Source organism: Sus scrofa, chromosome 14, assembly GCF_054392235.1.
Source record: "Sus scrofa isolate SSC_HxYL_T2T_F1_AM1 chromosome 14, Sscrofa_HxYL_maternal_Yorkshire_Landrace_v2.0, whole genome shotgun sequence".
NCBI lineage: Eukaryota > Metazoa > Chordata > Mammalia > Artiodactyla > Suidae > Sus > Sus scrofa.
In genome coordinates this window covers 86,359,427-86,375,487 of record NC_139396.1, presented here as the reverse complement: position 1 = coordinate 86,375,487, position 16,061 = coordinate 86,359,427, and the positions used below count along the sequence as shown (strand labels likewise).

At 43.5% G+C, this 16,061-nt stretch overlaps 2 protein-coding genes across 3 annotated transcripts in view; one reads left to right on the top strand and one right to left on the bottom strand.

Annotated features, from left to right (window-relative positions):
• Window positions 1-1,387: 1,387 nt before the first annotated feature.
• LOC146396836 (uncharacterized) lies at window positions 1,388-7,858 on the bottom strand. Its single transcript, XM_084997486.1, has 2 exons — window positions 7,804-7,858; window positions 1,388-7,125 (listed from the first exon to the last, which is right to left on the bottom strand). The coding sequence occupies exon 2, from the start codon at window positions 2,105-2,107 to the stop codon at window positions 1,388-1,390; it is 720 nt and encodes a 239-aa protein (XP_084853612.1). The 5' UTR covers window positions 2,108-7,125; window positions 7,804-7,858.
• Window positions 1,517-16,061, top strand: part of ANK3 (ankyrin 3) — a 777,589-nt gene continuing 763,044 nt past the window's right edge. For both annotated transcript variants that reach the window (NM_001445066.1, NM_001445067.1), the window contains 1 exon segment: window positions 1,517-1,795. In NM_001445066.1, the coding sequence (NP_001431995.1) occupies window positions 1,739-1,795 (57 nt within the window). In that variant the 5' untranslated portion in view covers window positions 1,517-1,738.

Genomic DNA, 16,061 nt, shown 5'->3' with positions numbered 1-16,061 from the left:
CGTAGGCCGCTGGCTACAGCTCCGATTCAACCCCTAGCCTGGGAACCTCCATATGCCGCGGGAGCGGCCCAAGAAATAGCAACAACAAAAAGACAAAAAGACAAAAAAAAAAAAAAAAAAAAAAAAAAGAACTCCTTTGGGAGAGAACACTTCTTTAATCAGGAAAATGGAGGCAAAATTGAAAAGGGACTAAATTTCTGGCCAGTTCAGCTGGCTGTCATTTAATGCCTGTGCCTTGCTCTCTGCACTGACAAAAGGCATGTCTGTGAGGGGCTCTCCTTTTGGTGATATTAGGTGAGGGCCAGTTGCCTCACTGGGCGCTCTAGGTTTAATAATAATTTCTGTGGGAGCAGCGCCCAAAATCCAACTGTCTCCCAGGATAGAAGCTTTGCAATGCCTTGCCATTTGAGCTCCTAGAAACAAGGACACTGAGAAGTCCTGCCCCTATATCTCTTTGGTGAATCAGGCTCAGTGCCTACCTCACACCCCTACCGCTCTGGAGTTTTATTTTTATTTTTTTAGGGCTGCACCGGTGGCATATGGAAGTTCCCAGGCTAGGGGTGGAATCTGGGATGCAGCTGCCGGCCTACACCACAGCAACGTGGGGTCCAAGCAGCCTCTGCAGCCTACACCGCAGCTCACAGCTACGCAGGGTGGTTCCTTAACCCACTGAGGGAGGTCAGGAATCAAACGGGCATCCTTATGGATACCAGTGGGATTCGTTTCCACTGCACCTCAAGGGGAACTCCAGAGGTTTTTTTTTTTTTTTTGCCTTTTCTATGGCCGCTCCTAGGGCAAAAGGAGATTCCCAGGCTAGGGGTCCAATCGGAGCTGTAGCTGCCAGCCTACACCAGAGCCACAGCAACGCGGGATCCAAGCCGCATCTGTGACCTACACCACAGCTCACAGCAATGCCAGATCCTCAACCCACTGAGCAAGGCCAGGGATCGAACCTGCAACCTCATGGTTCCTAGTCGGATTCGTTAACCACTGAGCCACAACGGGAACTCCGAGAGTTATTTTTTTAATTGAGCAGGTAGCTGAGGCCGCCTCGGTGCTGCTGGGGACCTGGGTGGGGTGGAAGGGAGGCTGTGGATATTGTTTTGAAGCTGTCTGCCTAGCAAACACTGATTTTTCATGGATTGCAGGCAATAGATTAATAGTAAAAACACAAAAGCAAAATTGTCTAATTTTATTCACCAACGCTTGAATAATCAAGTAATCAAAGAATCAGAGACGCAGATGATTATGAAGGTTACGATGATTATTATTTGGTTGTGATAATGTAACTCAATTAGCTGCTCGCAGGAAACAGGACCTGCCCTCTCTTCCTTCCCAGAGATACCTCGGCTCCCCAGTCCCCAGGTAAGACCCCCCCCAACCCCCATCACTTGCCCCCGCTCCTCCGCCTCACTGCCACTTCGACCCCAGAGCGCGGGCACACTGGGCATGCTCGTCGGGGCGGGCGGCCAGCGGGGAGCGGGCTTGGTCGGCCCCGCGCCTCTACCTGAGCCGGGCCCGCCCCCCGCGCACCGGCCCGGTCGGGCACCTGGCGGGCGCAGAGGACACAGCACAGGGAGGAGACGCCGGGCGAGGCGGGTGCAGCGGGGCCGCGCTTGGCGTTCCGGAGCCGCGGCCGAACTTTTCTCCGAGAAGTCTCACATTTGGGGGCCGGAGGAGCGGGACGGGGAGGGGAGAGCGGAGTTCCTGGAAGGAGCAGCCGCCGCCGCTCCACAACATGGCCTCCTCCGCCTCCTCTTCTCCAGCTGGCGCCGAGGGCACCCCTCCTGCTCAGGTGAGCGCCGCGCCGCCCCTCTACCTGTGGCTTCCTTCCCGGCGGGGGTGCGCGGGGATCGCGGCGCGCTGGAGGCCAGGGGCCAGGGTCCCGGGAGCCGTGGGGGCGCCGCCTGGAGCCCTGCCCGCTTGAGGGTACCGGGAGGCGCTGACCGGGTGGTCGCAAGGTGGTGTAGGGGGTCCGGCTGCGCCTTGGGCGCGGGACTGAAGTTGCGGTCAGGGGCAGAGGCGGGAGTTGGTAATCTGCCCCAGCCACGAGCATCCTGAGGAAGGAGAGAGGGCTCAGAGATTTGGGGCTTTGGCTGCCAAACATTTGTCTGGAAGAAAAGCGCGGCCCGGGGCTTGGGACTCCCTCCCCTCTGTCTCGCGTCTTTGGGCTTCTGCGTTCTAGGCTCGCCCCTCCGACTCCGTGCCAGGCCGAGCCCTTCCTAAGGACACCGGCGAAGTCAGCTGCAGGTTTGGCGAGGAGGAGGGAGATCACCTGGGTCTGAAAGTTACCTTCAGCGATAGGCTCTTTTCTTTCTTTCTCTCTTCTTTTTTATTTTATTTTATTTTTTGTTTTTTTGAAGATGAGTCGAGATACTTCGTTTAACCCAGTGAGAATACAAAATATACTTTAAAGATTAGGAGATCGAAAAAGTGCAGACTAATGCGGATATTAGTGCGGTGCCAGGGGGTGGCTTGCGGTGCGCTTACTTTCTCTCTTGATCTTTGAGAGCCTTCCATTGGCGTGCAGGTAAAACACCCACAAAGTAAAAACCGGGTGCGTGATGTGCAAAACCGCAGCTTCAAGATAGGTTCCCCCCACCCCCACCTCCCAGCAGATTGCCGCCTTTAAGCCCAGAGGCGTTTAGTAGCAGTTTTGCAGCTGCCACTGTGTATGTAATAGAGGATAATTGGTCTAAAACACTCGCGTATGTTCCGTGAGCAAAGAAGGCCTACGGAAGGGGACTTAAACAGCAGTTGACCTTGGGAAGGGAGCTGGTGGAAGGGTGGGAGGGAGACTTAGTTTCACATACCTTGTGGGACTTTTTTTTTTTTTTTAAACCGTGTGCATCCGTTATCTATTTTGGAAAAAGGAGAAATATTACCGTTCCAAAAAATGAGACACCTTCGCATAGCCTTGAAAGCGGTAGTCTACCTAGTTTCAAATTAAGGGGACTTGCCCTTGAAACTCACAAATCTCCTAGCCCTTATCATATCTTCCAAGTGTCATCCCTGAAAATCGTCAGGGAATCAAGGGGAAGTCTTCTAAAGAGGACTGAAGTCTTGACAGAGGCCATTGGTGGCTTTTATTGCTACTTTGATTCTGAGTTTTAATTTTGCTTGTTTGAGAATGAGTGTGGCTCCTCTAATTTTGGAAGAGGCTGCTTTCTGGTAAAAGCACAGTTAGGAGATAGCACAGGGTTATGCCAGAACTTATTCCAAGAGGGTGGGCCACCCAGGAGGCTGTGGTAGAAGGACTAGATGACAGTCCTAGAGTGGACATGGATTGCTGGTGGAGCAGTTCAGGCTTCTTTTAATCTGCTGGCCTGCGCTCAAATGGGTACATCTTTAAGGAAGCAATTTTTCAATATTGAAAGTGAATGTAAAGTTAAACCACAGCTCTAAAACAAAAACTGACTGAAATCAAGCAATCCATTGAATATCTTCAACCCAGCGATGAATATCTAGAGGGCTGATTTCTGTGGAGGGTGAATAAGTGAGTTGTGAATCTGGACTCTAGTTAGATGGTTATTTATGAGGAAGCATTTAGATGGTTCTCAGTGTTCTTTTTGCTAAAGCATAAATAAATATCAATTTCATAATCTGCCCAGTGATGTGTGAGGCTTCATAGCAGAGAATGTGGCTCCATGTCCTTCAGACAATATGAAAACCAGTGGTTTGTTTTGGAATCCAAGGAAACATTGTGGATTCTGAATTTGTTTGCATTTGTGTGGTACTACTTACATTAGGGCTATGTTTTTCCTTTATTCAATACTTCAATTCCCCCCCTCACCTTTTATAGCATTAAGCAAGTCTGCCTAATTCTCAAATACTATTTTGATAATTGAAAACACTGTAATTGTACTGGACTCTAAGTGATTGTTCTTAGGTTGATTTCCAATTAGTAACATACATATTTAAAAGTTATCCAGGGAGTTCTCTTGTGGCTCAGTTGGTTGAAGATTCAGCATTGTCACTGTAGCAGTGGCTTGGGTCACTGCTGAGGCACAGGTTCAATCCCTGGCCTAGAAACATATATGCCACAGGTATGATCAAAAACAAGTTATTCATTTTTTAATGTGCAAAATGTTTGTATATTTTTGTAGAATATGTTACTGTAGTTATAGGAAATTAAAATCCATACTGGTGATCATGTGAAATTCTAACTTACGTATATGGGATTTTTACTTTTTTAAATACACAAAATTAATGAGACCAATTGCCTGACACGTGTACATAAGAATGGTTGTGAGTTAAGGAATTTTAATTGGAATGTTTAGCCTTGCTACAATATCTCCAAACTTAATAGTCTACTCTTATTTTTTAAATTAAAAAAATTAAATTCTTTTTTTTTTTCTGGGTGATTGTCATTGCTTTTATTTATTTTATTTTATTTTTATTTTCCCACTGTACAGCAAGGGGATCAAGTTATCCTTACATGTATACATTACAATTACATTTTTTTCCCCACCCTTTGTTCTGAAATTCTTTTTATTAAAGTGTAGTTGATTTACAATGTTGTGAAAGTCTGCCTTTCTAAAAAAAATCAAGGTTACTAATGATCTAATCAGATCTGAAGTAACCTTTCCATGTATGTATTCACTGGGCTGTTCACATAACTCTACCTTTGTATCTTGCAAATGTAAATGCCAGTGAGATGTTGGGTTAATGCTAAGTTACCTGGGAACAGGAGGGCCATTTAATTGTGATTTTTTTCATTTTCATCCTATGTCAATAGGTGAAAATAGTTTAAAAACTTTATTTATTATTTTTTGGTCTTTTTTATTTAGGTCCACACCCACAGCATGTGGAGGTTCCCAGGCTAGGGGTCAAATTGGAGCTGTAGCCATCAGCTTACACCACAGCCACAGCAATGCCAGATCCAAGCTGCATCTTCAGCCTATACCACAGCTCACAGCAATGCCAGATCTTTAACCCACTGATCGAGGCTAGGGATTGAACCTGTGTACTCATGGATGCTAGTCAAATTCATGAGTCATGATGGGAACTCCAGAACGGCTTAAAAACTTTAAATGGCCTTCTGTTCATGATCTAATTTTGAAAGTTATTTTTTTTTTGTCATATGCTCTTTTTTTTGGCTGAGTCGGTGGCATATGTAAATTCCAAGGATTGAACCCGAGCCACAGCAGCAATCCAATCCACTGCAATGACAATGCTGGATACTTAACTCACTGCACCACAGGGGAACTCCTTGTATGCTTTCACTTTTTTTTTTTCTTTTTTTCCCCTTTTTGCTTTTTCAGGGCTATACTCGTGGCATATGGAGGTTCCCAAGTTAGGGGTCTAATTGGAGCTACAGCTGCCGGCCTATGCAACAGCCACAGCCACAGCAATGCCAGATCTGAGTTGTGTCTGCAAGCTACATCACAGCTCATGGCAACGCCGGATCCTTAACCCACTGAGCGAGGCCAGGGATCGAACCTGCAACCTCATGGTTCCTAGTTGGATTCATTTTCACTGCACCATGACGGAAACTCCTTTTTTTTTTTTTTTTCTTTTTTGGCTGCCCCGCTGCACATGGAGTCCCTAGGCTAGGGATCAGATCCTGGCCACAGCTGTGACCTACTCCACAGCGGTGGCAATGTTGGATCCTTAACCCGCTCTGCTGGGCTGGGGATCAAACCTGCATCCCAGCACTCCATAGATGCCACTGATCCTGTTGTGCCTCAGCGGGAACTCTTTGTGTGCTTAGTATTAGGCATGTTTTTAAGTACTAAAGGTCCAGCTGTGGTTAATTGTAGATTGAAAGTTCTATCAAAGTTAAGGTCATTATCTCTTTGAGTATCTTTTTCCTAGGATAACATCTCAGGTATGTGATAACATCTTCAGAATTGATACTCATGGTTGAAAGACACCTTGGGACACTTGTTCTGGTGTGTTTGACACTGTAGGCAAACTGTAGCTTCCAGTGGATTTATCTGTTCAAAAGGATGTGGATTTTTCCAAGAACCTCTCAGTGTCCAGTTTGACCAGGGGCATGAGATCAGCAGCCTTGAGAGAAAACCAATTCTTTGATTCTTTTATGGAAGTTACTCCTGAATTTCCTCTCTTGCGAAGGTCCTGTGTGGATCAATCAGTAAGTGTTCTATGTTAGGCGAGAAGAAAGCAAACACATGTAACATGAAAGTTACATGTTTTCAGAACTGAGTAGAAGTGGTATTTTTCTCCGAATAAACTGTCTTTAGTACTTAGTAATTTATAGTAATATATAAAGATGATGTATGCTAGTGTTTAGAGTTTGAGGTTTAAAATATGAAATAAATTATTTTGGTATTTCCATCATCAAATGATGCTCAGTTACTGCTGTTTTCAGATAATATTAAGAAAAAGGAAATACTGAAAAACTGGCCCTGGCATATATTTTGTTTTCTGGTCAGGACATGAATATTTGGACCTGGCCTGGTGGAGGAAAGAGGCAGAATGGAAGTTAACTTAAATGCCCTTGTAGGATAAAGGACTGTGTGTGTGGCTGATTTGAAAAGGCTGTTTTCCCAAGTGTTTTAAAGATAACTACAGTGATTCATTAGTAGCTATTTTGCCCCTCCAGCATGAAATGACATTTTTGGTCTGTGCAGCTCTTGTGGGTAATGCCACAGCATGATGCCAAGGATCTGAAATACAGGTGTGGGGCTTCTCTTTACCACTCCCCCTCTTTTTCGGTTTTTTTAGATCCACAGCCCGCAGCAAGAGGAAGTTCCTGGGCCAAGGGTCATGTCAGCTGGAGTTGCTGGCCTGCACCACAGCCCTAGCAACACAGGATCCAAGTTGTATCTGTGAAATACACATCAGCTTGGTGCAGTGCTGTATCTTTAACCCACTGAGCAAGGCCAGGGGTCAAATCCACATCCTCATGGATACTAGTAGGGTTCTTAACCAGCTGAGCCACAATGGGAACTCCACCCCACTTTTTTCATGTCATGAAGTTTTTATGTAGAATCTGGCAAAAAGTTCTGTGACTGCAGCTTTGATCTTTAGCATCAAACATAGGGCTTGACAGGCAGTAGGCCTTAAGTTAATGTTTGAATGAGTGACAGAATACATATTGGAAAGGATCTGGCATTCAGATTTAGGAGCAGTCTTTTTTTTGCTATTTCTTTTGGGCGGCTCCCGCAACATATGGAGGTTCCCAGGCTAGGGGTCCAATCGGAGCTGTAGCCACCGGCCTACACCAGAGCCACAGCAACGCAGGATCCGAGCTGCGTCTGCAGCCTACACCACAGCTCACGGCAACGCCAGATCGTTAACCCACTGAGCAAGGGCAGGGACCGAACCCACGACCTCATGGTTCCTAGTCGGATTCGTTAACCACTGCGCCACGACGGGAACTCCAGATTTAGGAGCAGTCTTAACCATATGAACAAAACTTTGCACTTGTGTCCTGCATAAGGTACTCCCAGGTATACAAGTCTTGGTTTTCACTCTCTACAAGTTCACAAAACAAGTTTCCTATGAGTTAACAAAGTTACAAGAGTCACAGAAAGCCAACACCAGAAAATTTCCCAAGCCTAGATCTTTGGTATCATTTAATTAGGTGCCTCCTATTTAGTCTGGACTTTGGTGTATAATCAAGAAGGGAAAATGTAGGGAGTTCCTATTGATGCTTAGTGGAAACGAGTCTGACTAGGATCCACGAGGACGAAGATCTCTGGGCTTGCTCAATGTGTTGGGGATTTGGTGTTGCTGAGCTATGGTGTAGGTCACGGATGTGGCTCAGATCTGGTGTTGCTGTGCCTGTGGTGTAGGCCAGTGGCTACAGCTCCAATTTGACCCCAGCCTGGGAACCTCCATATGCCATGAGTGTGGCTCTCGAGAGCAAAAAAAAAAAAAAAAAAAAAAAGGAAGGGAAAATATAAATAAATGTGCCAAAGAATTTCAGGAGAGGCACATCAGGGAATAGACTTGTATTTCCTAATTATTTGTCAATTGAAAAGTGTTACAGAATGGAAACATTTACCAAAAGTCATGGAGAACTGTCTGGAAAAGAATCTATTCTTATTTATAGTGGCCTAATTTACTTGTATATATATATATATAAATTTTATTTATTTATTTATTTTTTGTTTTTTTTTAGAGCTGGGCCTGCAACATATGGAAGTTCCCAGGCTAGGGGTCGAATCAGAGCTACAGTTGTCGGCCTACACAACAGCCACAGCAACATAGGATCTGAGCCAAGTCTGCAACCTATGCCGCGGTTCACAGCAATGCTGGATCCTTAACGTACTGAGCAAGGCCAGGAATTGAACCCTCATCCTCATGGTTACTAGTCAGATTCATTTCCACTGAGCCATGATGGGCACTCATGGCAGCCTACTATTCACAGTGTGGATGGACCATACTTTATTTCCTAATTTCCCTATTAATAAATATTTATCTTGTTTCTAGCTTTTTGGCCTCCACAGACAATGCTTCAAGCAAATATCCTTATACGTTAAAAAAAAGTTCCTAATTTAATTGGATAGAGAAAACATAGATTTCTTTAATAATCACAGCTGTGATTTCTTATGCCACTCATGGTAGATGCTTTCTTCTTCAAAAAGAAACTGTAGGGTTGGAATCATCAACCCTCCTCATTTTGTTCACAAAGAAACTGAGCTGCAGGAAGGCTGGGCAAATTATGGTTGGTAAGGGCTGACACTGGATTCAAACCCTTGTCTGCTTGAGAAACGGGCAAAACAGAGGTGGTGAAATCAGAAGGCCAGGTATGGAGTCCCCATTCTGCAATGAACTGTAGCACTGGAACCTCAGAATCTTATCACCTCTTGGGCTTTAGTTTCTCACCCGGGAAAAGGAGAAAGTTTGGGATAAACTATTTCTAGAGTTTGTTCCAGCTAAAATAGTCTGTAATTCAAAACACTTTTAAACACTAAAAGGGAGAGGTAATTTGTAATAAACTGATACAGAAGCATTTTCACCTCATTTTTGGCATTCCTAATTTTACATATATTGGGAGCTTTTAAATTTATTTTATATGGCTTAGGTGATTTATTTTCCTCTGAAAATATGATTTTAAAGAAAATGTGGATGTTCTTGTTTGGTTCAGCAGATTAAGAACCTGACTAGTGTCCATGAGGATGTGGGTTCGATCCCTGGCCTTGCTCAGTGGCCTAAGGATCAGGCATTGCTGTGAGCTCTGGTGTAGGTCACAGATGTTGCTTGGATCTGGCATTGCCATGGCTGTGGTGTAGGCCGGCAGGTGTAGCTCCGATTTAATCCCTGGCCTGGGAACTTCCATATGCCACAGGTGTGGCCCTAAAAAGAAAAAGACAAAAAAAAAAAAAAAGAAAGAAAAGAAAAGAAATTGTGCTTTTTGCAATTCATGACATCTTAGAGTATAAGGAACTTATATCTTCTGAGGGGGAGTAGCAAGAGTGAGTTTGGGCTGCTAATGCTCACCAAAGGCAGAGGATTTGATTGGAAGAAAAAGTGGGACACTTCACTTAGTAGGAGGAGAGCATTGGGATGACTGCTTGGCCTTTGTTAACCCTTTAGATTTTCTTTTTTTTCCTCTACCTCCTCCTCTCCTTTTTTGTTGGTTTTCATTTAATGGCCACACCTGTGGTATATCGACATTCCTGGCATAGGGTTGCCAGCCTATGCCACAGCCACAGCAGTGCTGGATCTTTAACCTAGTGAGCGATGCCAGGGATCGAACTCACATCCTTTATGATGCTATGTTGAGTTCTTAACCCAATGAGCCACAATGGAAACTTTTTCTTCTTCTTAATTTGAGATATGATCAGTAATATGCTGGTAAACTGGTTCTCAAAAAGAAAAACAACAACTGCCACCACCACAAAACCTCCAAAACCCAAAAGCCATGATTTATAGCATTTGCCAGTTTCTGTACTGAAAATATGAGTCCTGGTGACCAATACCAGTGTGTATTTGAGGGTGGTAGAGTTTCCCCAACACCAGGAAGCAATGCCCACACCTGCCATTTAACGTATTGCTAACACTGTCTACCCAGGACAGCATGAGCTCCCACAGGTTAAGGGCTTAGTTCCGTAAGTAGGATCCCCATCCCCAACTTCAGATGCAGGTCACAAACCCAGGTTATCACCTGTGCTTCCAACCAATTGGCTATAGTTTGGAGGCGCCAATGGCCCCTTCTTGGGTTTGATTAATTTGCTAGAGCAGCTCACAGAACTCAGAGAAACATTTTACTTAGGAGGTTACTGATTTATTATAAAAGGCTATTATTCAGGAACAACCAGGCAGAAGAAATGCACAGGACAAAGTCTGTGTGGAAAGGCCTCAGAGCTTCCATGCCCTCTCTGAGCACACCATGTTCCCCCTATCTCCAACCTGAAAGCTCTGCTACCCCATCCTTTTGGATTTTGATGGAGGCCTCATTTCTGGGCACGATTGATTGAATCCTTGGCTATAGGTCATCAGTTCATCTCCCAGTGCCTTTCCCCTCATGAGAGGTCCTGGGGGAGGGATGGGTTGGGACTGAAAATTCCAATCCTCTAATCACCCGGGTTGGCTCTATTGGCAACCAGCCCCCCTTCCTTAGGGGTTTTCCAAAAGTCACCTCATTAACAAAGTGACTCCTTCACTGATCTCTTCACTTAGGAAATTCCAAGGGATTTAGGAGCTCTGTGCCCAGAACTGGTTGAAGAACAATATATATATTTCTTATCATCAATCACAGTATCATAAATACTTCTATCACAACTGACTTTAAACACAATGGGAGGTGCTCATGGAATTGGGAGGATCTGTACAGAGTTGGCTCCCTTGCAAGCTGACATTGACTGTCCGGCACACCACTTACACTTGGTGAAATGTGCTGTATTTTTCTTTTTTTTTTTTTTTTTTGGCTGCACTCCTGGCACATGGAAGTTCCTGGGCCAGGGATCAAATCTGCGCCATAGCAACGACCTGGGCTGCTGCACTGACAACTCGGGATCTTTAACCTGCTTCACTGCAAGGGAACTCCTGCCCTGTGTTTTTTAGTTGACTCAATAATCTGTTTATCCAAAATATATTTGGCCTTTACCAGGTGTCAGGCACACACGGGGCAACCTGAGTAAATAAGAACCGGTTTTTACTCTCCAGAAAGTCATAGTTTAGTAGTCTGCTTAAATGAGCTTTAAGTAAAGAAAGGACTCTTGAGCTGAGAATGGTTGATCAGGTCTCTTTTTCCATTGGGGACAAAATAAATAACCAAGTAGATCCTGAGATATCTGTCTGTATTAGAAATGAGAGAACTGACGTCTGTAACTGGATTATTAGATATTAGAAAGGTAGAACAGGGATTTTTAAGATTCTGTTTCTTTGAAGGTCAAGTTAAGCATAATAGATTTTTCTTCCCCTTTTGTATTGGTGTTTTTATAAGTTTATACCTTTCTTTTTTTCTTTTATGTCCATACTCATGGCATAGAGAAGTTCCTGGGCCAGGAATTGAATCCAAGCCACAGCTGTGACCTAATGCCACAACTGTGGCAATGCTGAACCCCTTTAACCCATTGTGCCGGGCCAGGGATCGAACCCACACCTCCATAGTATTCTAGTGGCCAAGTCGGATTCTTAACCCACTGTACCACAGTGGGAATGCCATACCTTTACCGAGGTAAAATTTACATACAATAAAATTCACTAAGTTTAAGTGTACAGTTCTCCGTCTCTCACAAACATTATATCCCATCACAACAGAACATTTATTATCCTAAGAAGTTCACTTGAATTCTTTCCCAGTTAAACTCCCTCCAACTGTCCAGGCAAGCACTGTTTTGATTTCTTTCACCATAGATACTTGCTTTACCTATATGTTTTCTTCTGTACCTGGCTTCTTTCTCTTAGCATAATGTTTTGATATTTTTCCATGCTGTTGTAGGTATTAGTAGATTAATCCCTTTTTGTTGCTGAGTCATATTTCATTGTATGAATATACCACAGATTGTTCATCCATTCATCAGATATTTGAATTGTTTGGAGCTTTGGCCATTATGAATAAAGCTGCTGTGAATGTTTTTGGATAGATTGTTTTTTGTTGACATAGATATTCCCCCACCCACACCTTTTGTGTGTGTGTAGGAAATTAAATATTGGGAGTAGGATTGTAGAAGCAAAGGGAAATGTATGCTGGAGTTCCTGCTGTGGTACAGTGGGATCCGTGGTATCTCTGCAGCACCAGGACATAGGTTAGATCCCTGGCCGGGTAGTGTGTTAAGGGACCTGGCACTGCTGCACCTTGCAGCATACATCACAGCTGCAGCTCAGCTCTGATGCCTGTCCTGGGAACTCTGTATACCGAGGGGCAGACAAGGAACTGTATGCTTAACTGTACAAGAAGAAGACATTTCTAGAGAAAAAACAATCTCAGGTCAGCATGGGGTAGGGGGTGAGTGGAGGAAGGGGAAACTACATGGGGGAGGTGTTCTTTTATCATGTATTTAATTTGAGAATTTTGAAACTATGATTTTTAACTATAGATAAAAGGTGGAGATTGAAAAAAATTGATATTAGTAATATTTTACAAGCTTTCGAAAGAAAGTATAGTTATAAAAACTGTCTTTTAACAGCTTTATTGAGATATAATTTAATGCATAACATTCACTCATTTAAAAGTGTACAATTCAGTCACTTTTAGTATGTTTACAGAGTTGGATAACCATCATCACAGTCTAATTTTAGAACATTTCTATCACTCTTAAAGAAGTGCTCATTTTCAGTTAAAAAAAAAAACAAAAAAACAAAAAAATCATGGTTTTGAAGTTAGGAAGACCTGTATTTTAGTCTGAGTGTCGCTAGTTAGCACCTGTGTGACCTTGGTAAATTCAATCTCAATTTCCACACCTTTGAAAGTAGAGATGAGGTCACCTCCTTTACAATATTTTAATAAAGACTATAAATAATAAATATAGGAGCTCTTGCTATGGCTCAGTGGCCATGCAGGTTTGATTCCCAGCCCAGTGCACTGGATTAAAGATACTGCATTGCTCCACCTGGCTCAGAATTGATCACTGGCCTGTGGACATTCATATGCCTTGGGTGTGGCCAAAAAAAAAAATCACTCATAAAACACTTGGCACATAATAAATATTAAATAACAGTGTTTATTATTGAACTGTGTCTGTATCTTTGTAATTTCTGTGATATTTTGTTCTTAGCCTTATAGTTCTGACGATAGTCTGCCCTCTGCTAAAGGTAGCTTTCAACATTTTCTTTTCTTTTCTTTTTTTTTTGATTTTTAGGGCTGCACCTGCGGCATATGGACATTCCCAGGCTAGGGGTCTAATGGGAGCTACAGCTGCCGGCCTACACCACAGCCACAGCACCGCCAGATCCAAGCCATATCTGCAACCTACACCGTAGCTCATGGCAACGCCGGATCTTTAACCCACTGAATGAGGCCAGGGATCGAACCCTCAACCTCATGTTTCCTAGTTGGATTTGTTTCCACTGCACCATGACGGGAACTCCGGAACATATCTTTTAAGAGGAAAGGAGATGGAGTGGAGAGAGAAAGCCTGGATTTTAGAATAACCTACTGGGATTTTCTGGCTCTACCATTTAATTACTCTGTTGGATAAATCACTTAACTTTGTCTCTTACCTTATATGAGGAACTAGAGTGATAACATCTGCCTTGCAGGATTGTTCTAAGTGTTTGAGGAAATATACATGACATGTTGATGTAGTAAGTGCTCAGTAAATAGGATCTGAGGAGTTCCCCTGTGGTGCAGTGGGTTAAGGACTCGGCACTGCTGCAGCTCAGGTCATTGCTGTGGTGTGGGTTAGATCTCTGGCCCACAAACTTCCACATGCTATGGGAACAGCCAAAAATAAAAAAATTAAATAAATAAATAGGAGCTGTTATGCTGTGATGTCAGAAGCTATCAACTTTGAAGTAATTCTTGGAATAACATTTACGTACAATATTCAAGGCATAGATGAAAATTTGCTCATGTACTATGTGCATATTTGCCCTATGAATTTTTATATTTTTCTACTAGTAGAGTGCCAGGTACATGGCCTTAATAAAATATTTGATGAAATAAATGCATAGAAGAGTAAATACAGAAGAGAAAGTATTTTCCCCATTTTATTTCAGTCTTCCTCAGTGTTTAGGTATCTGAGAGAAAGTTTCATTTTCCAAGCGTCAAATTTATTTACTTTTCTCTCATTTGGTAGGGGTGTGTGTGTATGTGAGAGGGGTTGCAGGATAATTAGAAATTATCATAAGAGCAAAAATTACAACAACAATTGCTTACATTTGCTGGGAGTTTGGGGTTAGTAGATGCAAAATATTACATTTAGAATGAATGAACAATAAGGTCTTACTGTATAGCCCAGGGAACTATATTCAATCTCCTGAGAGAAACCATGATGGAAAATAATATACTAAAAGAGGAGTTCCCAATGTGGCTCAGTGGGTTAAGAACTTGACATGTGTGTCTGTGAGGTTGCAGGTTTGATCCCTGGCCTTGCTGGCTGGATTAAGGATCTGACATTGCCACAAGCTGCGGTGGTAGGTTGTAGATGCACCTTGGATCTGGTGTTGTGTAGCTGTGGTGGTGGCGTAGGCCAGCAGCTGCACCTCTGATTCAACCCCTAGTCTGGGAACTTTCATATGCCACAGGTGTGTCTGTAAAAAAACAACAAAAACGAAAGAATGTATATATATGTAGGACTGGGTCACTTTGCTGTGTGGTGGAAATTAGCACAACCTTGTAAATCAACTACACTTTATTTTAGAAATTACATTTATAAAAAACTATATACATATATATTTATTTTTTGCTGTCACAGCTTGCAGTGGCTTTATGTGGGATCTCAATTCCCAGACCGGTATTGAACTTGGGCTGTAGTAGTGAAAGCACTGAATCCTAACCTCTAGGCCACCAGAGAACTTTTTTTTTTTTTTTTATTTTAAAAAAAATTTTATTTTTAATTTTTATTTTTTGTCTTTGTGCCTTTTCCAGGGCTGCTCCCATGGCATATGGAGGTTCCCAGGCTAGGAGGTCAAATTGGAGTTGTAGCCACCGGCCTACACCAGAGCCACAGCAACACGGGATCTGAGCTGTGTCTGCGACCTACACCACAGCTCACAGCAATGCCAGATCCTTAACCCACTGAGCAAGGCCAGGGATCGAACCCACAACCTCATGGTTCCTAGTCGGATTCATTAACCACTGCACCACAATGGGAACTCCAGGGAACTTCTTTATTTATTTATTTTTATTATTATTATTTTTTTTGCTTTTTAGGGCCACACCCTCAGCATATGGAAGTTCCCAGGCTAAGGGTTGAATTGGAGCTACAGCTGCTGGCCTACAGCACAGTCATGGCAGCGGCAGAATTTGAGTAGTATCTGTGACCTACAACATAGCTCACGGCAATGCCGGATCCCTAAACCATTGAGTGAGGCCAGGGGTGGAACCCACCTCCTCAATGGATTCTAGTCGGATTCATTTCCACTGTGTCACAAAGGGACCTCCCCTTGTTTTTATATATATATATGTTTTTAAAGTACTTTCATGTTATTAAAATAAAATGTGTGCCTCACAGCAACCATATCAGGCAGTGGGCACTAACAGTCTAATTTCAGTGAAAAGAAAAATGAGGTTTGAGAGGTAGACTTGTTCATGGTCCCTATGGAGCTAATAAGTGGCAAAGCCTAACGAGGGCAGTGGGCAGTAAGTAGGAACCTTGCGTGTTGCTGGTGGGAACACAGTCTTGGGCAGCTCTTCTGGAAGGCAGTCTGGCATTACTTAAGCAAATTAACTAGTAGTTAGTTACTCTATGACCCAGCGATTTCATTCCTGCAAATGGACACTGGAATGTGTCCCCTAGTTCTCCAAGAGGACATGAGCAAAGGTATTTGCTGCTGTGTTATTAGTAGCGGAGGAGGTGGGTGGGTGAGTCACTGGGTGACCCTTGCTGAGAGAAGGAGGGGCAGAATGATGGTGCACAGTGTGGGGTTGTCTGCAACCATTACGAGCAACGGATTAGGTAAACACAAGCCACATGAATGGGTCTAAAGAGTATAGTGCTTGGTGAGAAATGTAAAAGGGTGAAGTATATGTATCATTC

Coding starts and splice junctions, on each gene's coding strand:
- LOC146396836 (XM_084997486.1), bottom strand. CDS start 2,107: ATGTTTGGCAGCCAAAGCCCCAAATCTCTGAGCCCTCTCTCCTTCCTC.